This window comes from Hoplias malabaricus, chromosome 7, assembly GCF_029633855.1.
Source record: "Hoplias malabaricus isolate fHopMal1 chromosome 7, fHopMal1.hap1, whole genome shotgun sequence".
Classification (NCBI taxonomy): domain Eukaryota; kingdom Metazoa; phylum Chordata; class Actinopteri; order Characiformes; family Erythrinidae; genus Hoplias; species Hoplias malabaricus.
The window spans coordinates 35,044,949-35,071,472 of record NC_089806.1 but is presented as its reverse complement, the minus strand read 5'-3'; the positions used below and the strand labels follow the sequence as shown (position 1 = coordinate 35,071,472).

At 40.9% G+C, this 26,524-nt stretch overlaps 1 protein-coding gene across 1 annotated transcript in view; it reads left to right on the top strand.

The window, feature by feature from the left end:
* The window catches only part of mettl24 (methyltransferase like 24), a 57,403-nt gene extending 33,459 nt beyond the window's left edge, over positions 1-23,944 (top strand). The window contains exons 4-5 of the mRNA XM_066677959.1: positions 10,496-10,721; positions 23,341-23,944. Coding sequence (XP_066534056.1) covers positions 10,496-10,721; positions 23,341-23,661 — 547 coding nt within the window. The 3' untranslated portion in view covers positions 23,662-23,944. The remainder of the gene's footprint in view (positions 1-10,495; positions 10,722-23,340) is intronic.
* Positions 23,945-26,524: the final 2,580 nt, after the last annotated feature.

Below are 26,524 nucleotides of genomic sequence, written 5' to 3'. Positions count from 1 at the left end.
TATGCTTAAAGGCACATTTCTCAGATTTATGGATAATTATAATAAATTATTAAAGTGGCGTTTACAGTCAAATCAGATCAATATATTAAAACAGAATTCATCACAGGGATTCTTCATAAGAAATGTAATTTAATTTGATTGCCTCATGCCTCAGACATTGTTTAAAGATAGCACCAGACAAGATTAGTGTCTAAAATAAACAAGCACTATCGGCCAGACAGAAGAAAACAAGGTTAAAGAGGCTAAAGAGGAGCAAGCCTGAAGTGACACTGAGGGCTATACAAACTCAGTACAGCACTGCTGTGTCTGATCCACTCATACCATCACAACACACACTAACACACCACCATATCAGTGTCACTGCAGCGCTGAGAATGATCCACCTCCCAAATGAACCCTGCTCTGTGGTGGTCCTGGCCATTGAAGAACAGGATGAAAGGGGGCAAACAATGTATACACAGTAACAGATGGACTCCAGTCTGCAATTGTAGAACTACAAAGTGCTCCTGTAGACAGTAGAGCTGAGAGAATGGACAGTGCATGTAGAAAAGAGGAGGTGGTCATAATGTTAGGGTTGAGCGGTGTCAGTCCTGGAGTTGAAATGGTTGGTATGAAATGAACACATTTAAAAAAATCTACAGTTGGGCTTACAGCGAGTTGCTAATCATGAAGCTGCTTCAGAGAATAACACAAAAAATGCCATCAAGGTAGTGGCTACTTTGAAGAATCTACTGTACAATAAACCTCAAAGGATTTGGCATCATGCACATGTCAAGAACAATTGGTCTTTTGCCAAACTTGATATTCAAACCTGATATATTTTGTTTTATTTTCACCCTAAGGTTTTGAGATTAATAATATGGCAGGTAGTGTCGAAGGTAGTGTATAAGGGACCTGGAGGTTGTGGGTTCGAGTCCCACTCCCGGTGACAGTGTGTGAGGAGTTGGTGTGTTCTCCCTGTGTCTGTGTGGGTTTCCTCCGGGTGACTGTCTGTGAGGAGTTGGTGTGTTCTCCCTGTGTCTGCGTGGGTTTCCTCCGGGTGACTGTCTGTGAGGAGTTGGTGTGTTCTCCCTGTGTCTGCGTGGGTTTCCTCCGGGTGACTGTCTGTGAGGAGTTGGTGTGTTCTCCCTGTGTCTGCGTGGGTTTCCTCTGGGTGACTGTCTGTGAGGAGTTGGTGTGTTCTCCCAGTGTCCGCGTGGGTTTCCTCCGGGTGCTCTGGTTTCCTCCCACAGTCCAAAAACACACGTTGGTAGGTGGATTGGTGACTCAAAAGTGTCCGTAGGTGGCCGCCTTGTGCCCAATGATCCCAGGTAGGCGCTGGATAAGTGGTTACAGATAATGAATGAATGAACGTACATGCTACAAGCGAGTAAACACTCCTGCACACTGAAGGGACATGGTGTAAAACTACTGTTAAAGGGAACATATTTTCATCCTTTTTCACATATTTACACTGGCAGGCTTTGGTCAAATAGCCACAAGGATCAAACAACACAGTTCTCCTCCTGTCTAAACAGCCCTGTTCAGAACAACTGATTTTTATGGTGACAAAATAAAGACACATTTTTGAGACCCTAGGAAGACTGTTATTATTATTGAAGGGTTTAAAAACCGTACTCTGACCATGTTTTTAATTTGAGGGTGGGATCTTGTCAGCCATTGGCTGCTGGAGATAAGCCCCGCCCACAGAGTATATTCTACATGCGCTTCAGAAGCCCGCAATTTTAATTTTACCATGAGGTTTACCACTCCAAATACAAAATAAACTATAATACACTTTTAAAACAACGTTGTTTTGGATTTTGTTTCAAACTTTTAGTGACTACAGAATTCCAGACTTGTTCTTTCATAGTTCTGTCTGATATTATTTTAATGAATCTGTAAAAATATTCAGGAGAGCTTTATGAGCAGCTGTGTCTGTTTGGCTGGTTCTGTATCTGTAGCTACACAAGTGGAATCCAGCATGTCTTCACAAGTGCTGCATATTGTAATGAGGCACAGAAGCATCAAACTTCAGCCTCTAGGTATTGCTATAGGACAAGAACAAGAACAGTGTCAGCATTAAAATGCAGCATAGGCTGGATATTAATAAACACACAGTACAGTGGGAGCTACTGAGGCATTCAAAAGTTTGGTCCTAAAAGCAGATCACCAGCACTTCAAAGGGTTTGTGTAACAGTCGAATAAAGAAAGCTGCAAACAGCCAGTGGAAGATCTACACAACCAGTGTGAAAAATAAATCAACAGCAGAACGATTTGGCCTGAACAAACACAAGGACTTTCAAAATAAAAAGGTAATACATACAGATGGGTGACATTTTTAAGGGGAAAAAAAAGAATTTTCTTAAGGTATGCAAGCTGCCACCTAGCAATGGATTCTGCAAGTATCTGGCACTATACTGGGGTTACGGAAAATCTGTGCTAGGTGTTCAGTTATGAAGGCAAATGCCAGAGCATGTAAATATACATGAAATTTTCACACTCATCAAACCATCCATCAAACCAGCAGGTAGTGTCGCAGTCACACAGCTCCAGGGACATGGAGTCCTACTCCGGGTGACTGTCTGTGAGGAGTTTGGTGTGTTCTCCCTGTGTCTGCGTGGGTTTCCTCCGGGGGCTCTGGTTTCCTCCCACAGTCCAAAAACACACGTCCAAAAACACACGTTTGTAGGTGGATTGACGACTCTAAAGTGTCCGTAGGTGTGAGTGTGCAAGTGAATGTGTGAGTGAACGTGTGTCACCCTGTGAAGGACTGGTGCCTCCTCCAGGGTGTATTCCCGCTTTGTGCCCAATAATTCCGGATAGGCTCCGGACCCACCGTGACCCTGAACTGGAATAGCGCTTACAGATAATGAATGAATGATGCAAGAAAGAAAATAACTCAGAGCATCTTTGTGTTAATTTGCAGGGACCCTTTATTGTAAGTGGTCACAAACCATGCCGATATAGTGCCTCTGATATCTGAGGAAACATTAGCTAACTGTGGAGACTTTGTGACTGAGGCACCATTCACACGGATTGGGATATTTTTAAAAACAAAGGTTTTCCTCCCTATGCTTTTTAAAACATCCCCGTCCAGATGAATATGAATATGCTTGCATTATCATGCCAGTCCTGTAGGGGGCTATCGTACCTCTTAAAGAGAGACACCAAAACACCATGAATCAAGTTGGAAACAAAGAGGTTTAATCGCAAATCACTCCATACGTGCTATGCAGTGCACTATGCCTTATGAAAGTACTGAAGTACTGTAGATCTTAATAATGCATTATATATTTGTAATATAATATCATTTATATGTATTCATACGTGGGAATCTGGAATCTATTTGAATGTATACATTGTAGTTTTATGACATGTATAATTTACTCAGTAGGCATTGAGCTATTTGAACTTCACCCAGAGACAGGCACACTGTGTGTCATCAGTGTTTCCAAATAAACCCCCTTTTCCCCATCCACACGAAAACAGTGACACTGCGTTTTTCAAAAATCTCCACCTTTGAGAACGTTTTTTAAAAAAAAAACTCTTTTTTTTTAGTGCTATAAGTTGCTAGATTAATAAATAATGAAGCAGCAGAATATTTCCACTTTGAAGTCTTATTCGTCCTGTGGAAAATAACCCTTCAGAATTTTATTAGTGTTTACACCCTCTGGGCCTTCTTAGTGGGCCACACCACCAAAATAACTATTCACACACCTTAACAGACCCCATGGGAAGGGTGTGTGTGTGTGTGTATGACTATTACTCATGTGGTGGAGGTCATGTCTGGATCATTGCCAGTTATGTCAGAAAACTTGTCCTTAGGACTATGTCTAAGCCCCCCAGCTGCTGAGTCAGCAGATTCAAATAGCGGGAGCATGAACCCCCCTCTGAGAGAGAGAGAGAGAGAGAGTGCATTGCTTCAGTCCTTCCCTGAGTAATGGTGCCATGACACGGGGTGGTTGCAACTTCATAGACTCTGTTGGTCCCTCTCTCTTTCATTATTTGCTGAATAAGTAAGTGCACAGCTGTAAGTTATTAACCCCCTAGCCTGGCACTTACTGTAATGAAGTCAAAATTTATTAAAATGTTTATATGTGTGGAATTAATTATAAACCTGGTGTACTGCGCAGACATGTTGGACAGAGCCATTTTAATACTTCTACACTATATGAATACACCTAAGCCTCCCTGTATATACCACCTCTAGTAAAATACCCTTGATTTTAAAAGAAGCAGTGGATGAGCAAGTGTTAATGAACTTTTAGAAATATAGTGTACATACACATCTATCATTAAATTAAGTTACTTCAGCGATCAGGACTCCCACAGGACCATAATAGAACAGGATTTATTTGGGTGACGTGGTGGTGGTGTGTTAGTGTGTTGAGCTAGTATGAATGGATCAGACACATGAGCGCTACTTGAATTTTTGAACAGTGTCCACTCTGTAGATTGTAAAGTCAGGGACTGTAGCTAATCTGCTGCTGCACAGTTTGTGTTGGCCGTCCTCTTACCCTTCATCAGTGGACGCAGCCCCCAGGACAGTGTTGGTGGACTATTCTTGGTCCAGCAGTGACACTGAATGGTTTAGAAATGCTGCACTATTGTGTCTGATCCACTTGTGCCAACACATTCATTCATTCATTCATTCATTATCTGTAAGCACTTATCCAGTTCAGGGTCGCGGTGGGTCCAGAGCCTACCTGGAATCATTGGACACAAGGTGGGAATACACCCTGGAGGGGGCACCAGACCTTCACAGGGCAACACAGACACACACACACACACATTCACTCACACCTACAGACACTTTTGTGTCAGACACAACAGACACAACATGTGTTTTTGGAGCGTGGGAGGAAACCAGAGCACCCGGAGGAAACCCACGCGGACACGGGGAGAACACACCAACTCCTCACAGACAGTCACCTGGAGGAAACCCACGCGGACACTGGGAGAACGCACCACACTCCTCACAGACAGTCACCCGGAGGAAACCCACGCAGACACAGAGAGAACACACCAACCCCTCACAGTCACCCAGAGGAAACCCATGCAGACACGGGGAGAACACACCAACTCCTCACAGTCACCCAGAGGAAACCCACGCAGACACGGGGAGAACACACCAACTCCTCACAGACAGTCACTCGGAGCGGGAATCGAACCCACAACATCCAGGCCCCTGTGCCAATACAACACAACACATACTAAAACACCACCACAACGTCAGTGTCACTGCAGTGCTGACTATGATCCACTGCCCAAATCATACCTGCTCTGTGGGGTCCTGTGTGCCCTGACCATTTCAACAGGGTGAAAGGTGGCGAACAAACTATGCAGAGTAACATATTGAATACTGTGTAATTTTAGAACTACAAAGTGCACCTGTATGGTCAGTGGTACTCATAAAATGGACACTGAGTGTAGATACAAGGAAGTCAATCCACAAATTTGGCTTATGAGTGTATATAAATAGGCCTCAAATTTCTCATTCTCATTCACAGTATTGTTCAGTGGTCATGGATCATATTTTATTTAATTCAAAGTCAAAACTGCAGTTAAACTTATGAATTATTAATAAAACAAGTTATTAATATCAAGAGGCATATCTGAGAAGATAAATGAACATAGCTTAAGGAGGGGAAAACTGGAGCTATTAAAAGGCATAGGGAAACTGGGACTTGTAACAGCCAAGCAAGACATGGTCGACCACCAACACTTACCATCGTACAGTACTTAATCGTCCTATTTTTCAGAGACAAGAGAAAACCATTTCATTTATTGATTTAAAATATTAAATGCAGCTTTGGCTTTGAAAAATCTCTATAGGGAAAACCACTGAAAACCAAAATCGTTCTTTGTGGAATCTCATTAAATGACACTACATGGTCGACAGCTTGTGCAGATTTGCTCATAAAAGATCCATTTGAAAAGAATGGCATCAATTGGGAGTAGACCCGTTGTGAAGGCTCTGCACTAAATCAGTGGTACTGTACAGGCAGCATCTGGTCCAGGTCCAGATATAAAAATCTAATTTATTACAGTCCCACCAAAATATCAGCGAGGGAAATAAACCTCTTCTTGCAATCTGTCTAAATTTTCATTTCTTGCAGCGTATAAAAACAACAATGAAGTCCGTAGGCAGGGGGTTAGTTTGTTGACTGTGACAAAATTTCTGGATATATATACTGCACAGTTTGTGTTTGCTGCCTCTAGTCCTTCATCAGTGGACAGAGGACACTGTTGCTGGATATTTTTAGTTGGTGGACTCTTCTCAGTCCAGCAGTGACACTGTAGGCTTTAAAAACTCCAGTAGCACTGCTGTGTCTGATCCGCAGCACAACACACACTAACACACCACCACTCCAATGTCACTGCAGCACTAAGAATGATCCACCATTCAAACCATACCTGCTCTGTGGTGGTCCTGTGGGAGTCCTGACCACATTTCAACAAGGTGAAAGCAGAGAAATAAAATACACAGAACATAAAATGGACTCCAGTCTGTAATTGTAGAACTACAAAGTGCTCCTGTGGATAGTGGAGCTGTGAGAATGGACAGTGAGTGTAGAAACAGAGTGAGTGTATATAGAGTACAATATCAGTGTTTTCACCAAAAGTGTCTTTGCACCCTTCTTCACCTGTTTACTTTCATTATGAAATACTGGATGGACAGTTTCAGAGCACAAAAGCATGCCACTCCAGCTGCACTGGGACAACGTTTTGATGTTTTATGTGTCTCTAGGCCTTCATGCTTGTCTGTGGAAATTTATACAAACTGTGTGTGCACAAATGAATGTCTCCACAATGGGTGTATGTTAAAGAAGTAGAATAAACAAATTATAAGCCGTGTCTCCAAACCTTTGGACATACAGTTCATTTTGCAGTGTATGGAACTACACAATGGTCAAAAGTTTTGTTCATTTGAAAAAAAAAATCTGAAACTGAAAGTTCAAATCTTGAGATTGAACTTTAAAAAATACAACGGTGCATTCAAAATTAAAAAAAGGGTAGGATGATTTTTTTTTTCAATTTAAATAGAATTCAATCAATTCTGATTTTATTTTTCTGTGAGGAGTTGGTGTGTTCTCCCCGTGTCCGCGTGGGTTTCCTCCGGGTGCTCCGGTTTCCTCCCACAGTCCAAAAACACACATTGGTAGGTGGATTGGCGACTCAAATGTGTCCGTAGGTGTGAGTGTGTGAGTGAACGTGTGTGTGTCTGTGTTGCCCTGTGAAGGACTGGCGCCCCCTCCAGGGTGTATTCCCGCCTTGCGCCCAATGATTCCAGGTAGGCTCTGGACCCACCATGACCCTAAATTGGATAAGCGGTTACAGATAATGGATGAATGGATGGATGGAATAAATAATTTTAAATAATAATAATAATAAATAATAATAATAAAAATAATTTGAAAAAATATTTTCAATGTTCACGTTCCTGTATATTTAGATATTTGAAGTTTCATATCTTGTTTTTGGTCACAGATCTTATTTTCACTTTCAGATCCTTTTTTTTCAGTTTCGGATCCTTGTTTTTCAGTTTCAGACTTCTGACCCTTTCTCGCGTGGGAGGCGGGACATCAGCAGAGAGGGGCGTGGTCTACCGACTTTTTTTTCAAATGAACAAAACTTTTGACCCTAATATAGCTCCATAGCAGTGGTGCCTTTAAAATCCTTGTTATGCCACTAGTGCTAGATTATGACATGAGCTCAAAACAATCTCTGTTAATTCATGGTTTTTATTAGTTTGATAACTAAAGTTTTAACACATGAAGTCTATTACTGTGGATTTTTGATTTGATTTGTGCTGAACTGTGTGCTACATATTAACTATGTAAATGCAGCATGGAGACCCCAGTGGAGTTGAGTGTTCAGAAGATGTGTGAAGTTCTGTCTCTCTCTCTGATCTCCTTCAGCAGCTCCCTATGAGACACATCCAACTGCAGGAAATGATCTGTGTGTCTTTGGGTGTCTGGCTAGAGCTAAATGAATCATTCAAAAGAGCTTGAGACGGATACCCCTCCTCTTTGTTTTTCCCCCAGAAAGACAGCACAGAGAGACAACAAACCAACTTCAACTGATTGAAGAGAAAGAAGGGGGGGGGGGGTGCTCCCTCAGCTACAGTTTAACTGAGGAAGTGAGGGAGTTGGAATGAGGGAGGCATGGCTAGATGAGCAGAACATCAGACGAAGAGATGGAGCCGAAGTTGGTTGTGCAAAATGCAGCGTTTGTTGACTTGGATCAGTACATAAACGGCCTTCACAGATGAATACCCTCAGGAACGAAGAAGTCAAGAAAGAGTTCTCTTTGTCTCTGTACTTTCACTGAGACAACAACACGACCTGATGGAAAGACATAGAGACTATAGGAGAGATACACCCATGTTGATCTAGGACCTCAGTTCTACAATTAACTGTTATCGTTTTTTTCTGGACAGAAGTGACCCTTCTCTTGTTTTTGTCAGATGCTATTTCTCCTAATGAGTTAAAGTCAGTTAAAGGTCATTAAAGGCCGATTTATACTTCTGAGCTGACACGACGCAGAGCCTATGCAAGAGCCCTACATTTCTGGAGAGGTGCACATCAGGCTACACCTTAGTCTACAACGTAGGGTCAGCGTTGATGCGTTGCCTATGGTGTAGGGTCAATGCAGAAGTATAAATTGGGCTTAAGTCTCCTGAGCCATAAACGTACAACTGTATGCAATAACCTTTTCCTATTGGTATTAGTGTCGCACTTTGGCCATGTGAAAAGAGCTTGCTTCTTTTAAAGCAACGACTACCCAGACTGCAGACACATTTGTGCCTATTCTGGGCCACTTTTGGCACTTACGGATCAGTCATGGCACTGGCAAGTGTTGTGTGGGCCTGACATGTCATAATATGATATTTGCCATGTCACACAGTACTCTGTAATGCAGCATTATACTTGTAAACCATGTTTGATTTTATATTGTATTCATGTTGTCATGCATTATTATTCATAATAATAATAATAAGATTCCTATCATACATTTTACATCACAACATACAACTACTGGAAAACCCAATGGTGTCAATCAAAACTAATACCCAGCCTATCCTCTGACATAATTAATTCCTTTTCCATGAGAATACTAGCATACCTTGATATTGATTACAACAATGGCGATAGTAAACCTATCCTCCCCCTCCTCCCCAGATGCGAAGCTCGACCAGAATGCCAGTTTAAGGAAAACTGAACATACACAAACCAGTAAGAGACAGGTTTAGGAACTTTGGACCATAATAGCTAAAATTAATGTGCCATAACCAATGTATTTACACAGACCAGTGGACAGAATTTCACTAAAAATTCTACCTATACCAGTAGCTCATGGTTCATCTCTTCCAAACTAGAGCATTCATTGTCTCTGGTGCAGCAAGGTCAGAAAACACTGTGCAAACCCCCAGTGGAGATCCAAATTTTCCCTCAGTGAACCAACCGTGGTCCTCAATACTTGTCATCAGGGACCTCATAATTATGAGTTACTGTCTCATAATTATGACCTACTATTTCATAATTAATACTTAGTATCTAATAGCATCTCTTATTTATGACATATTATCATAATTATGACTTTGCTTCCAATCATTTGACTTACTATTTTATAATTATGACATATATAGTGTCTCATAAATATGACATACTCTCATAATTATGACTTAGAATCTCATAATTATGAGATATTGTATGTTTTCTTTTTCTTCAAGAGGCGGAAAGGGGCTTCCGTAAGTAACACACTCTAATCTTCTGGGAAATTTTTAAACTCATTTGAAGCTTGCTGTGAGGATTTAAAGACATTTATCCATGAGAGCATTAGTTGTGGATCACAAAATCCAGTTTAACTTATACCAAGGGTGTTGAATGGAGCCCCATCAAGAGAAAATAACTCCAATGCCCAAAGCTGTGGTGCTTTATACTCTGCTTGCTGATGCCTGGCATAAACGTGACCTTAGGTATGTGTACAGCACAGTAGCATCTCGTTTGATTTTATGTTCTTCTTTGGAGATTCTAAACTGTGTGGGTGCAGTGTAAAGTACGTAGATTCACTGATTAGAAGCTTGTGTCTGTAAATGCTTGTACTTGTAGTATTTGTCAGAAAAGGGGAGTTTTCATAGTTTGACTTATAAATTAACTCTAGTTTACTGGGGCACTGTAGTAGGATGCTGATTTTTTTTTTTACTTTGCTCCTAGTATCTCTTTTACAGATGTAGCATGACTCCTAAACTAGTGAGAGAGAAGTGTGATATCATGTTCCTGTGAGAGCTCAGCAACATGTTTTCAATATCAGCTTGTACTTTAGCTCTCCACTGCTTAATTGTGCCCTTACTGGGCTTATCTTCAGAGGCAGATAAAACCATCCGTTCTTCCTTGAGTAGGAGTTGTAGAACTCTTAAAAGCTTGCCCTTACCTCACGGTTCAGGGCCTTTGTATTAATGACCTCACTCTCATTCTCTCTCTCTCTTTCTCTCTCTCTCTCTGATTAGGCTGGGTGGTGAGGAGAAATGGTTGGAGAGAGTGTTGTCTAATGCAGGTTGTGAAGTGCACTGTTTTGACCCCAGCATTAAAGAAGCCCACCTACAGGATTCCCACATGTGGCTTCACCGTCTCTCTGTGGACTGGAGAGACCCTAACCCTGCCATCCCAGCTCAGAGGCAGCACAGCAGCACTAAGAAACTGGCCACCATTCTCAATGACTTTGGGCACAGACAGGTGAAAATTAAACACAATTAAACATCTGTTTCTCTACATACTTTCTCCCCATTTCACCCTGCTCTTCAATGATCAGGATCCGCATAGGATACAAGGGTACCAGGAAGGTGTCCTAGTCGAGTGATCGTTTGTGTGTCTATATATATGTGTAATATATATAATTAATAATTTCTGTGCTTTAGCACACTGAATTACTAATGGACACATGCTACAGCTGTTTACTCCTACATACAGTTACACCTCAGTTCCTGCAGTGAGCCCTGTGTAGTGTGAATGTATATTTTATCATCCAAAGATTGTAAAATAAAATGTGTGCAGTGCTAATATCTCAGTAAAGACACAACATATCACTAATTTAAGTGATTTTACACAAAGATAGCCGGCTCTCCCTGGGGGAGGTGTCTGGGCGCTTCAGTAGAGCATGCCTGGCTTCAGCATTATTGAACATTCACAGGGACAAAATACAAAAATACAATAACAGTGTTAAGTTATTAAAAATGCAGGGTTTTTTTTTGCATTAATGCATTAACCTTAAAAACTTTATATATTTAAATTAAATTCACAGCAACTCCCACAGCTTCAGTTCTTTTCAGATTTGCTTTCAGCATTTCAAAGAAACCTGCAGGGTTGTTTTGCCCCAGCTTCAATGTTCATACTAAAAGGCTGGTTGTAGTTTCTGCGTTTTACAATCAAAGTAATCATGACCACATTCAATGATGTGAAGGACTGTGGTCTGTTATTGTGTCAGTTTCACAAATATTATTCTTTTTTTAGCTTAGACATTTATTGCCTATTCACAGTGTACCTACTAAAATGTTCATTCTACCAAACTTGTAGTGTTGAGTTGTCTTCTCACAGTGGGAGGTTGGACTAAAATACCTGTGGATTTTTTTTCAGCTCTGAAGTGTGCTCTGGAGTGGAGCTTCTCTTCCCACAGAACCCACATGATAGTTTATATCTCTTCATAAATTTTTGGAAGCTCATATATAAAGGCATTTATTCCTTTTGTGAGGTACCATAAAAATACACTGATCAACCATAACATTATAACCACCTCTTTGTTTCTACACTTACTGTCCACTCTTTCAGCTCCAGGACAAAAAATTGTAGAGCAAATGTGATTTGGGTGGTGGATCATTCTCAGCACTGCAGTGACACTGATGTGGTGGTAGTGGTTTTGTGTTAGTGACTCATACAAGCCAATCAGACATAGCAAGGCAGCTTGAATATTTAAACACTGTTTCCACTTAGGGCGGCATGGTGGTGCAGCAGGTAGTGTGTCGCAATCACACAGCTCCAGGGACCTGGAGGTTGTGGGTTCAATTCCCGCTCCGGGTGACTGTCTGTGAGGAGTTGGTGTGTTCTCCCTGTGTCTGCGTGGGTTTCCTCCGGGTGTTCCGGTTTCCACCCACAGTCCAAAAACACACGTTGGTGGATATGCGACTCAAAAGTGTCCGTAGGTGTGAAGGTGTAAAGGACTGGTGCCCCCTGCAGGGTGTATTCCCGCCTTGCGCCCAATGATTCCAGGTAGGCTCTGGACCCACCGCGACCCTGAACTGGATAAGCGCTTACAGATAATGAATGAATGAATGTTTCCACTTACATTCCACTCTGTTAGACATACCTACCTTGTTGGTCAACCTTGTGAATGTAAAATCAGAAACAGTAGCTCATCTGCTGCTGCACAGTTTGTGTTGTCCTTTATCAGATCCACTCGTATTAGTGCAACGTCAGTGGACACCACCCCATTCATTCCTCCTCTATGGGGCTCCTGACCATTGAAGAAAAGGGTGAAAGGGAACAAACAAAGGATGCAGAGCAAGAGGTGGACCGCAGTCTGAAATTGTAGAACTACAAAGTGCTCCTGTCTGGTCAGTGAATGAACAGTGAGTGCAGAAACTTGCAGATGCTCATAATGTTATGGTTGACTGGTGTATGTACATGTACATCATTTGAGAGGATAAATATTGTTTTTCCATATCACCCACTCATAGCCCAGCTCATTGGGCATTTGGACATAATGTTGCTTCTGCTGGAAGGAGAGGAAACACTCTTCACTGAATGGGTTTATCATGCACATCATCATCATCATCTCTCAGCAAAACATGAGACTTCTGCAGTCCTGCCAGCAATAGCACTCAGACTGATTAGATAGCCATCTGCATAGTAAATGAGTGCCTGAGGGACAGCAAACTGAGTCAGGAGTTTGCTTTCTCGTGTGCTGAAAGAGGACCAGCCATTATCATGTTATTACTGCACGTATATCTGGAGTTTCACAAGCAGAAGTTGCACTTGCATAGATGAAACAAAACATTAACACCATGTGCTGTTTATACAGGTACCACATGTCAAACTGACCTTACCCAGGGATTCCCCGCAGAATATTACCTATCACATTCTCTCCACTGGTGACACCACAAGCATGTCCAGCTGTCCACATAACGGAAAGAAAATGAGGGCTGATTTAACCATTCAACATCCCTGCATTGCCCTAAGGAACAGTTCTAGCAGATGCTTACAAGTTTGTTGTTGGTGGTTGAATGTGGACAGGGTCAGCACTGTCACTCTGACTGTTCAGTGGTTACACAGCCTCATACATGTTGGGGTGTGACGTACTGCAGGTGACAAATTCCTACTCTAAAAATTGTTAACAATTTCTGAGACTTGTATAATCCTTTGTGATTATATCTCCTCAAACCACTGTAGGTAGTTGTGCACTGCTGTTGACCAGGAGGCCCACACAGTCTTTGCTGTTTAGGCCCAAATCATCTGGCCACTTGATACAGCTCAGGACTTAAACTGAATGATCACTGGATTAGGAACACCTACCTTGTGTCTACATGTGTTGTCCATTTTATCAGCTCCACTGACCATCCAGGAGCACGTTGTATTTCTACAGTTACAGACTGTAGTCAACATGTTTCTCTGCATACTGATGAAGGACTAAAGGACGACTACAATGTGGGCCAACAAGGTAGGTGTGTCTAACAGAGTGGATAGTGAGTGGACACAGTGTTTAAAAACTCCAGCAACAGTGCTGTGTCTGAACCACTCATACCAGCACAACTTACACTAACACACCACCACCATGTGAGTGTCACTGCAGCACTGAGAATGATCCACCAGCCAAATCACACTTGATCTGAGGTGGTCCAAAGAGCAGGGTGGACTACTGTCTGTAATTGCAGAACTACAAAGTTCTCCTTTATTGTCAGTGGAGCAAAAATCCTATGATTGTTCAGTGTAGCAGTGTAGTTCAGCAGAAGCAAGATTGTGGCTAGATGCTCAAGGAGCTGAGCATTGTTAATCTGCGTCATTTGTGTCTTGTGTAAGTGGTCTTAATGTTTTGGCTTATCAGTGAATATTGTTCTGTATCAATGGCAGCACTGTTAGATTTCTACAATCAAAAGCCTGTGAGGTCATGGCTGAGATATCCCAGCCCCAGCTCATACATCAAACTCGTTCACAAACAGAAAGATTTCCTTTGCCTTTCCTCTTGATTCAGAATGATAATTGCTTCAGATTTATGTGCCATATCCTGAGCTGCCAGTTTTTTGACTCGCTCATATATCACCCTGCCTCCCCCCTCCCCCCTCCCTTCTCGCTGCATGAGCAATTGTTTAATTGTTGCAAATTAAATTCAGGCCCTCAAACAGAAAAGCCTACAAGCCACGCGCTAGTGCGTAGCATTAGCCTGCTGACGCTTCCCAGACAGCGTGATTGATCTGTCTTTCCGAGGCAGGTGGGAAGTGTATGAGGAATCCATACTAATTAGTGTCACTTAAGAGGGCTTCCAACAAGGGCATCTACACAAAGGTGACTGGAGATCACTTGATGTTAATGACTGCGAAGCTGCATTTACATGCTGGCTTAGATGTTGCAGATAGTACATGGCTGACTGTGGCATTTGTTGCCATGGTGATTTCTGACCATGTGGTGTTGATGTTAGCTACTTTTTCATTCTAAAATGTTTCAAATGTAAAACCAATGGCTGTGACTGAAAGTGACCTCTACACCTTTGTCTTACTGAATCACGTCAGTGCCTTAAAAGGCAGAAATTTGAAATAAAGGTGTCTTTAACTGAGTCATTAGAGACAGGCTTTAAAAGAACGTCTATGATTTTGGGGAAATTCAGACCTGTTTGTATATGTTCACAAGCTCTGAGTCCTTTAAGGTGGAATGGTATGTTTGAGAAAAAAACGTAATTGACTGAAATTTACTTGTCTGTATATTTATAACTGGAGTTGTTTTAGAACTTTTCCTTGTGCATTTAGCACTTTCTTGAATTTGGAGCATATTTCCACCTCAAATAATCTCAAACAACAAAAATAAGTCAATTACTTACCAATGGAGCAGGATTAGGGCAATGTCCTCATCTTGGTTTATGCTTTTCAACGTTTGGAGTTTTTCACCATTGCCAAAAAAAAACTCATGCCTTTTCACTGCCTTGAGCAGCGAGAGAGAGATAAAGCCTAGCATACCAGACTGAGACAATTTTTATTTATTTTTTTTGGCTATTTACGGACACTGGGGCTTCAGAAACACATAAGCCCGGTTTTGAGCATGCAAACAGACTGTAGAGTTAACAAATGGTGAGGAAACACCCTCAGAATTTTATAAAAGAGTATCAATCATGAAGGTAACGGCAGTGTTCGTGTTTGGAAAGGCATAGACTATCCAAGTTGTGAGTATTACTTGTGTGCTGGTGTCTGCGTCATTCTGCAGGAACACCATCAAACCACTAGGGCTGAATCACAAATATCTTGCACAACCCTGTGTAGTACACAATGCAGTGGTGTAAGGATTATTAGTTTTATAATCTGTAAAGTGCACTATTTAGGGAGTATGGTGCTGTTTGGAGTATAATGATGTGCCAAGAAAAATACAAAGCTGGCACCTTTTATCCCATGTACTCCCACTCTTTGTAGTTTTTGTAGTTTTTTTTTTTTTTTTTGTGTTGTCCAAACAAGTTTTTAGGGAAATATCTCATCATGAATTTGCAGCAATGGATTAACAGTACATCAGATACAGATAACTAACATTTTGTAATTCACTCACTCACATTAAGCAGGCTGAATTTGTTCCAGAAGAGGGCGCTATTAGCAGTCAGAGAATGTTTAATGCTTCGTAAGAGCAGCGCTTCACATTACTGGGACTCAATATCTTTGTTAACTAGTATGTGTTTTACTGGAAATTTGGCCCCAGAGTTATAAACAAAGGTTTTAACTGAAATGTTTCATTTCAGAAATAATATATTAAATATCATTTGATATGTCTTGAATTTATTCCAAACATACCAGCTTGTGTTCTCTATGTTGCCCCTTCTTCCTTCTCTGCTCATGGCAAAAGAGCAAAAAATATGATAAGGAAAAATGTGTTAATATCAATATTTGTTGGTTTCAATAATTGCAGCACATTCTGATTAGCTCAGCATCAGTATCTGCTGCCTTGGGGACAAGGGGATGTAAAATTGCAGAGATTACTTCCACCCCCAAGCTTACACACCTGAATAGGACACACTGTCCCTTTAATGGATGTTGTGGCCATACTGTGAAATACATTATATAATTGAAATTTGTGATTTAGTTTGTTCAATCAGTTTAACACATGGTGCCTAGCTTCATATTGATAAAACCACTACAGTTCATTGGCTAGATGTGTGTGTGTGTGTGTGTTTACTATGCATCATTGCCATTTATAAAAGTGATCTCCATAAACTTTTCACAGCAATTAACATCAAATTTAAAGCATTTTGCTGAAGAGTTTAAGCTGTTACTGCCAAAAAGTGGGGACCAACCCAATTTTAATACCCTTTATTTCAGAACTTTGAACAAAGGTGTCCACAAAGTTTCAGCCATGAGTGTTATTCTAAATTTATATTTGTCCTAACATATGCAGACTTTTAGTGACCTTACTCAGAAAGTCAATTTTATCCTTCTTGTTTTTGACGGGTGGCAAAATGTAAGAGAAGCCAAAAAAAATCTCTTTAAAACGTCTCTTAAATGTTAATTCTCATTGTAACCAGTGTCTTTGTTAATAATAATAATAATATTAATTATTATTATTATAAAACACAACATAATACAAAAATATAATCATCTATAAGGCAATTTGTGAAATATATATATATGGGCGGCACGGTGGCGCAGCAGGTAGTAGCTCCAGGGGCTTGAAGGTTTTGGGCTCGATTCCCGCTCCGGGTGACTGTTTGTGAGGAGTTGGTGTGTTCTCCCTGTGTCCGCGTGGGTTTCCTCCGGGTGCTCCGGTTTCCTCCCACAGTCTAAAAACACATGTTGGTAGGTGGATTGGCGACTCAAAAGTGTCCGTAGGTGTGTGTGTGTGAGTGAATGTGTGTGTGTCTGTGTTGCCCTGTGAAGGACTGGCGCCCCCTCCAGGGTGTATTCCCGCCTTGCACCCAATGATTCCAGGTAGGCTCTGGACCCACCACGACCCTGAACTGGATAAGGGTTACAGATAATGAATGAATGAATGAATGTATATATATATATATATATATATATATATAAAATACATGTACAGATGATGTGTTGTCTGGGGATGCTATTTATTATTATTATTTTTTTAATATTTAGTACACATGGCAGCAAAACTCAGTGATTAATAAATGTGTATTCATTAAGATCATAAAAGTGCCACTGTGTTACTGTCCTCCTTTTAAGTTTTAATAGATTAAGCTCCTAATGTCAGGTTAAAATGTATTTCATATAATTTATAGTGTAAAACTGTTTTCTTGTATGAAAATTGTTACAAGAATAACTGAAATAAAACAGGCTTAACACTTTCTGTAAAATTCAAAAGCTTTTTCCTTACCATTTGCTGCTCTCCATTCTGTTTGTGCACTGGAAACCAGACTTATATATTTACAAAGCCTCAATATCAGACATGTTAGGCTTCCTCTCACTCTGCTCATGGCAAAAAAACAACAAAGGGAATACAAACGTTAAAAATCATGAAAAGAGAATAGGATATTGCTTTACTCCTGTTTCATAAGTGGTTTAATATGTGCTCTTTGTTTATTTATGTAGGAACTAACCCACTGTAAATTCAGGAACTGCAAGAAGGTAAACAGACCAACAGTGCTAAAATACTAAACAACTTGAGTTACAAAAGTATTTCATACAGTGAATAAAAACGTACAGCCTCATTCAAACAACAGTGTTTTCTCCAGGGGCGGCATAGCAGCGCAGTCGCAGTCACACAGCTCCAGGGACCTGGAGGTTGTGGGTTCAATTCCCACTTTGGGTGACTGTCCTCTGGGTGCTCCAGTTTCCTCCCATAGTCAAAAAACACACATTGGTAAGATGATTGGCGACTTAAAAATGTCCATATGTGTAAATGTGTGAGTGTCAACCTGCAAAAGACTGGTGCCTCCTCCAGGGTGTGTTCCCGCCTTGCGATTCCGGGTAGGCTCTAGACCCACCGCGACCCTGAACTGGATAAGCAGTTTCAGACAATGAATGAATGAATGGCTTTCTCCTCAAAATTACTGTTTCATCTTAAAAGACACTGAACTTCTAAATGTAAACAAATCAGAGTTAACTGCATTTCCCCACAATCTTAGATGTCCTTGTTAAATATGATTTGACTATTCTGTGTTTTAAAAGCAGTAGCGTATCAAGCCTGTGCTTCAGAACCTTGCTCAAAATAATGGAGGATCACCTGGTTACGTAACTGAAACACTACTCTCCTCCCACGGCCCGAAAACACATGTTGGTAGGTGGATTGGCTACTCAATAGGTTTGAAGGTGCGATTGAGTGTGTAATGCCCAATGAAGGACTAGCCAGGTGTGCCCTTCCTTGCACCCAGTGATAGACCTAGACCCATAGCTACCCTGAACTAGAAAAGCAGTTACAGACAATGAATAAATGGAAGAGCCATGTCTAATGGTTAAATACTGGGTCAAATGACTACAGAATGAGCTGAACGCTACAGTGTGCAGGGAGCTGAAAATGGGAGGTACAGTGGATGGTGGGCTATAGGGAGAAAGGAATAAGCAGTGCACTGGAGGGTATAAGAATTAAGGAAAGGAGAGTAGTCAAGAGGTTGTGAGGAGTAGGTAACAGTACAGGGGAGAATATGGTGAACGGAAGAGTGTAGGGAGTACAGGAGTGGGTGTAGGGAGAAGAGAATAAACACTATAGTTAATGATGTATAGAGAAAGGAACACTGTTGAAGATTTAGGGAATATGGAGCACCATGGAGGGCACTGGTAGCACTGTTCTTGAACCAATTCCCACCAGTTTAGAAGGGAACCAAGCATCTTTGGTGTTCTTTTGGTGGAAAGAGCTATAGGTGCACTCTGATGGAACATAGGAGGAGGGCATAGACATCATAATCAGACTGAAAAGTGTGGGCGATGGAGAACTGAGAAGAAACTGTGATGTGCAGTTGGAATCTCTTAGGGAAGTACCCTCATTTCCTGAAGAGAAAGTCTTTAAAGCTAATGTCCCACTTAAGGTGCACTTTCTTAAATGACTTCTCTATCATTCCCTAAATATAAATTAGACATCTCCCCAACACCAGACATAAAGCTGAAATGTGTCATATTTTTCTTTTTATTACAGACACTGAGATGTTTTCACAGCTCTCACAGTCTTCATTCAGCACATCAAGGCCTTGACAATTAGCTGATGATTTAAATCAAGTTACACAATGGACTGTGATTCACCAGCATTTTTACATAATTTAATAAAGTTGTGACAGAGATTGGAAGCAGTGGAGACTTAATTTATAAAAAATGATTATTAGTTTTTGAAAATTATAAAAAATACCAGTTGTTTAAGTGGGCAGGCTGCAGACAGAAGGGTTCGAAGGGTTATTCATTTTAATAAACAATGACTCAGCGTGCACTCTCCCAGCTCACTTCATGATGACTGATAAATCATTTACACAGTCTGGGAGTCATGCTTTCTATTTTATCCTGGCACTTGTATTGGTGGAAAATAATGTACAACACAGTGAGGCCTGAAGACTCAAAATAAGTCAGCTAAAGATCACTTAAAGGAACACTAGGTAAGATTTCCAACCCTCCTTCCAAAGATACATAGGGTGGTTTATGCAGTGCTGTCCCTGGATTAGCAATGACAGATGCTCTGTTCTCCCTATTACAGGCCAGTGAAGCTTCACAATTATTTTGAAAGTGTATTTTATGGTTACCGCGACCCTGAAATGGAGAAGCGGAGAAGAAAATGATGATGATGATGAATTTTATGGTTAAAATAGTACCTAACAGGGCGGCACGGTGGTGCAGCAGGTAGTGTCGCAGTCACACAGCTCCAGGGGCCTGGAGGTTGTGGGTTCGTTTCCTGCTCCGGGTGACTGTTGGTGTGTTCTCTTTGTGTCTGCGATGGTTTCCTCCGGGTGCTCCAGTTTCCTCCCATGGTCCAAAAACACACGTTAGTAGGTGGATTGGCGACTCAAACGTGTCCAAATGTGTGAGTGTGTGTGTTGCCCTGTGGACTGGCGCCCCCTCCAGGGTGTATTCCCGCCTTGTGCACCAATGATTCCAGGTAGGCTCTGGACCCACTGCGACCCTGAACTGGATAAGCACTTACAGATAATGAATGAAGGAATGAAACCTAACGCTCCTTTTAGAAGAATATTCTGCCCTAATTCAATTTTATTATGATATTTGTAACATTTTGCTGTAGTTTGTTGTGCAGGTTCCTTCAGCCTCATTGGTCAATCCCAGGGCATTATCCTTCCCTCCTCCACCAGAATTTTATGTTGGTGCTTAACATTTCAGTAGATAGCTTTCTCCTGCAGTGCACTATTTTAGAATGCTTTTATTGTCATTGCACAGCAGTAGGGCAAAAAATTTCCTGCCACATTTAACCCATCTGTGGCAGTGAACACACACACAGTTCAGTCTCAAGTCCTTTTTTGAGTTCCAAAACCATTAGGCCACGGCTGCCCCCCCTAGCCATCCAGATTTGTCAATCAAACTGCCCTGCCATATAATAAACTGTGATTTAACACTCCAGAGAACACATTTTCCACTGCTTTACATCACACCAACACTTAGCCTTGCGCATGGCAATCTTAGGCTTGTGTGCAGATAATGGGCAGATAATTGGCAATGGAAATGCACTTTCTGAAGCTTTTAACAGAGTTCTGATATTTCCTTCAGAGGCTGAAACTCTGTAGTGATGCAACAAATGACAAGTTGTTTTTAAGTTGGAGTTGTGTTTGTGTGGTTTACTGCTATGTGGCTGAAATTATGTTGCTGCTGGATGAGATATATATATATATATATATAATGTTTTTTTTTTAATAAAAGAAAGGCTGTGACAAACTGAAACGAGAGAGAGAGAGAGAGAGAGAGCTGGATGAGCAGCTGTGTAAAGGACATTATAGGACGAGTGTTCTGAGCCAGATCTCCCTCTGGGTGAGAACACAAATTCAGGCCACAGCGTTCAGATGCTGTCCACCTTTCTCTCCTCTGCCCCCAAGAACAGCTGCCCTACTTTCCCTTCTCTCCCTCCCTCCATCCATTCACATCCAGCCATCTTCCATTGATCTCTAAAGAGAGTCATTTTGCTGAACTAATTTCCTGCATTTTCATTTTTTTAAGGAAGCAAGCAAGATGGCACCATATGGAGCAGTCAAGGCTCTTGGCCAAAGCGCACAAACATGGCAATCTGTGGTCACAGGGGACAAAGAAATTGTCCAGTTGGGCTGCTTTAAAAATGCATTGATTTGGAGGCAGGGAAGCAAGGGAAACACCTGCTTTTAGTCTGTGGTTAATAAAACACTCACCATTTGATTATTGATGCCTGAATCCATGTACCATGTGTTTCCATGGGTTTCAGTGAGAGAGTATTGAGACACTGCTAAGGAACGTCAATGTGCAATACAGACTTTGGCAAAGCTGTGCACTTGATAGTTGTTTGTAGCTAAAACCAACAACAACCCAAAAGCATGCTCAGAAATGCTGCAGATACACCAATCTTAAGGGTAAAGAGAAGGTGAGATTAATAAAATCACCTCCTATTGGCCAAGAAAGCCTACAGCGCCTTGTTAAGTGTCAATTCAATTATTATTAGGAGCCCACTTAAGTAGCCACGTTCCCCACAGAAAGGAAATGAGTTCAGTGGAAACAATTGTGATTCATTCTGGCAATAAAGTCTAGCCCCAACTTTTAATGAAAGTCTGGGATTGTTGAGAGGTAATGAGGCAGGGGATCTCAGCACAACCATGTTTCAGTCTGATTTGCTGATGAGAATCCATGGGGCAGACAGCCACTTAGAACTTTAAATGTACTGACTGCAACTAAACTAGCAAGAATTCACACTACTGCAGCTTGCTCACAGTAAAACAAAGACTAGTCTAACAACAAGAAAAATAAATGAACCCTTTAGAAATATTTGGATTTCTGCATTGATGATTTGATATTAGAGGTCTGTCCAAAAAAGCTAGTAAGCTACCTAAGTAGGCACCGACTATGTAGACTGCGCTCTAACGGATGTCTGTCCTCATTAGGAACGTTATTGAGACACTCTAGTTAAGACAGCAATTGTGTCACGGTTTCCCGCCTACTGAACGCAACCATTATTTACTTAGCGATACCTCAGCGGCTAGACTCAGCTTTTCAGCACGATGGATTCTAGTCTTCCCGTTTTCTTTGCGATTTTAATTATTTTTGCGAAGAAAAAAAAAAAAAGAGCGAAATAGACGGGAGTTGTGCTTGCGTTATATCACGGGATTGCCTTCGCGGCTGAAGACGCTTCGATACTACATTAAAATTCGTCAAGATTAAGGTTTCTCAGTAGGTATAATGAGGTATCGAAGAATTGGGACATCTTACGTGTCGGGAACGCGCACACTATGACGTAAAATGCTGTATATGTAGCTCACTCTATTCAAGAGGGTAGTGACTGGTTTTGGGACACTTAACTCATTCAGGTTTTTACCAAACAGCACAGTGGATTATGGGTATCCGCTATACACTAGTGTCAGCTAGTGTACATGGGTTGTACACTAAATTTGCAGTGCATTGTGGGATTGTTTGCATGCACTGAAAATTCTGCACTAGGGTTTCAGACACATACAAAACGGCAGAACACTAAAATAGTGCACAATATAGTGAATAGGGCCATAAGTTTTGGGACAGACACTAATAGGTGTACAAATAAGTTTGCACATCTATGCATCTATCTTTGTGTAATGTATAATTGTAATTCAAAATTCAATCATTCTCACACTCCTTACCATTTTATGGTAACTGTTGCGTTTGATTCAATATGACCATTTTCATTATATTTACCCAAAAATAACTTAAAAATGAATTATAAATTTACTACATTAACAAATGTTAACATTGAATTCACCATCTTTAAATAATCACACATCTAAAACACACACATCCTTTTGCATATGATATTTCCAAGAGCTGAACAAATCAATTTTCTGATGAATGAATTTGTCAAAATTAAATTCTAACAAGATGAATACTTGGTCCAAATGTGGCCTACATTTGACCTTGAATGACGGCATTGACTCGGGGTGAGTCTGGCTGCCTCAAGGATGCTGGACAAAACATTGCCTAATTTACATACAAAAAAAGAGATATAATTAACATCTCACTCTCTTCTACAGGTGGATGTGCTGAAGATAGACATGGAGAGTGCAGAATGGAAGATTCTGGAGAACTTAGTTCTGGAAGGAGTTTTGTCTTCAGTGGGGCTCCTCCTCCTTGAGGTCCACGTGCACTGGGCGGGGTTTGAAGTTAGTGGGGACGAGCCGTCTGTGGTGCGCTATTGGTTCAGCATGCTTAAAGAGCTGGAGCGTGCAAACTTCTGTCTTTACCACAGCTACCGGGACCCAGCCAAGCCACGCCTTTTTCTGCAGAAGAACATGCTTAATGCCAGCAGCTCTTATATACTGGGCTGGGTCAACACCCATTATACACCTCGGTGAGAACTCATGGCCTTCATTCTGGAAAAATTGGTTCAGCTATTTTCTCAACAATATCTCTCCACTGAGTTCGAGTTGTTGACACATTTTTAAGCCATTTCCCTAATAGGTGTTTTACTGGCAGCTAACAGAACTCTCAATAAATATGTTCCTTTTACTCAGCTCCACCACTTCAGAGAAGAGTCCATACGCTTGTGGGGGTTTGTACCCCTCTAGCCTAGATTGTTATGGGCACAGAGACCCTGACTAATGCACAGCTGCTGCAGAGCACCACAGTCCACTGGGCAATGCTTTTCAGTGGCAGTTATACAAGCTGTGTATGCAAAATTAAACATTTGTCCACAATAAATTATGTACAAATAAGCCTTTTTGTGAACCTTATTATTGTAAATCAAAATTCAACTGCTCTTTTACCATTTTTGGTGGCTGTTGTTTAGTATTAGTATTAATATGATTATTGTCATTTCATTCAACAAAAAAATAAATAAATAAATAAAATAACTTAAACAAGTAGTTATGAAAATGGCGAGCGAGAAAAATTGATTCGTCACTGCATTTGTTGCAGTGCGATTTTGTTCTGTTCTTGGGGATAATATTGTATCCAAAAGTAAGTGTGTGTTTAATTTCAGACATTTTAAAACGATGATTTAGATGATTGTGAAGGTAGCGTATTAATACTTATACCACAGTTAGCTCAGACTCTACAGTGTGATTGTCTGAGAGACATTCCAGGAGTGCCATTATTACATGATTATGGCATTCTGACTGAAGCTTTTCTGGTATTACTCCGCAAAACACATGTAGCCTAGCAACGACGCCAGTGCTTACAAGACAGTGGTGGAATTACTAGACTTTTCAACCAACAGAGTACTGGGGCACTTTTGTTTTGATTAAAGTAAATAGTTGTGGCAAAGTGCAACTGTTATTAGCTTTCTGGTTTGAAAACAAACATACAGTGAAATGCAACATCTATGTGTGATAGCGTTCAGTGACTGTGTTCAACTTGAGTAGAGGCGTGTCTTTAATTTATTTTTGCTGCTCTCTTTCACCAGCTCAGCAGCACAGATCTGGAGCCATTCTCCAAAACATTAACTTAAACTTAAACAGACAGAACTAGCCATCGTTTACACATGTATCATATCTCACTATGATCTTTAAAAAAAATGGTTAAACCATGACATTTTATTGACACCATATGTTTTTCTCTGTCTCTGACACTGTCCTGATTTAGACCAAGAGCAGCTCTAAATAACGCAGCCTTAATTCCCATCAAAACTGGTGCAAACGCAGACCAGTTCACTTGAGAGAACCGAGGTCCAAGATCCATAGTTAGTCTTAAAAGGCATAAAGGAATGTGTGACAGAATAGAACTATATTACCTCGCAAAGGTTGATTATGAAAACAATTTTTTCTGTATTCTTTTTCTTAAAACCTAATAATAAACAACAATAACAAACTGTGGTATAAGCGCAATAATACATTCAGTGTTCGTCCTATAACATAAGATATTGGACACCAGTACCCATGTCTCACGTTACAGTGTAAATCTCATGTATTACTGCTTTTTCTTTTTTTAATTACTATTTTTAATACTTTGCAACAGTCACCATTAAATGACACGAGCGGGAGAATGTTTGACTTTTTAATTACAACTATAAATTACAAAGTGAAACCCTAAAACTTATTAGTACACCTAATAAAGTCACCAATTATTGAAATGTCGACAAACCTTTGGTCATATAGTGTGTTACTTGGCTGACTTTCTCTGTATAGAGGAGAACAGATTATCCTTTTGAGGGCTGGGGAAGGGAAGAACAGAACGCCGTAATTACTTGTAGGAGCTCATCTGTGTCTTTTTGTAAAGGCTGTATTTCTTCCAGAGGTCAGTTGCATAGTTAGAGCAGCAGTCACTGGCATCTCCTTATCTCGTGCTGGCTACTTGCCAGGAGTCTGACCCTCTGACTCTCTCTCGGAGAGAAAGTTATGAGCCATCAGTCAGAGAGAGAGAGAGAGAGAGATATGAGCCATCAGTCAGAAACTGATAGAGGGGTGGGGAGTGGAGTATGCTAAATAGTATGAGCACCTGCAGGAAGCCAAAAGAGGACAAACGAAAAAAGCAAACCAAATGCCTGAAAGACTTAAAGGATGGGCAACTGACCACAAAGTGGCAAAAATGAGCAAGAACCAAAGAAGAGAAAGAATGGGGGTCAATAGGAGAGCACCAGTCAATGTTTGTCCAGTCTAGCACTCTCATGTTCCTAGAGTCCACGGAAACATGTGCCTGTAGAGTGTCCCATTAGCCATTTTCTCAATGCAGCTGGGCCATCTATTGGTGCTTTTCCACTGCATGATACCTATTCTAAACTATTTGACTCTGCTTTCTCTTTTACCCTCCATTAAGCAAATCTGGTGCCTGGTACCGGGTGCTTTTTTGCTTGTGTTTCTTAGAGACCGATAGGGGTTACCGTGAACAGGCATTAAGGAGTCCATAGTCTCAGTTTATAAACTGTACCCTCAGATTTGTAAACTGTACTCTCATTGCCTAGTTTTGTTTAAAGTATCCCATCTTATGGTAAAGTATGACCCAGAGAGCTTATTGTCTGCCTTGTAAACAGGAATGAATTACTGCTGGATATTTGTATCCCAGGGGACACGTGTCACCTTCACACTGTGTAAAATGTTCATGATGAATGAACCAATAGAAATGTTCCAAAATTACTTGGATCCAATATTAGGCTGTTTTTATACAAATACATGATCTCTGTTTTGCTAAAAACTGCAATTTATGAATTGAGAGTATGGATTACTAAACCATGGGTGCAAATTTTCTTTTTCTTATGGTTTATTTTTCCACCTTATGACCCCT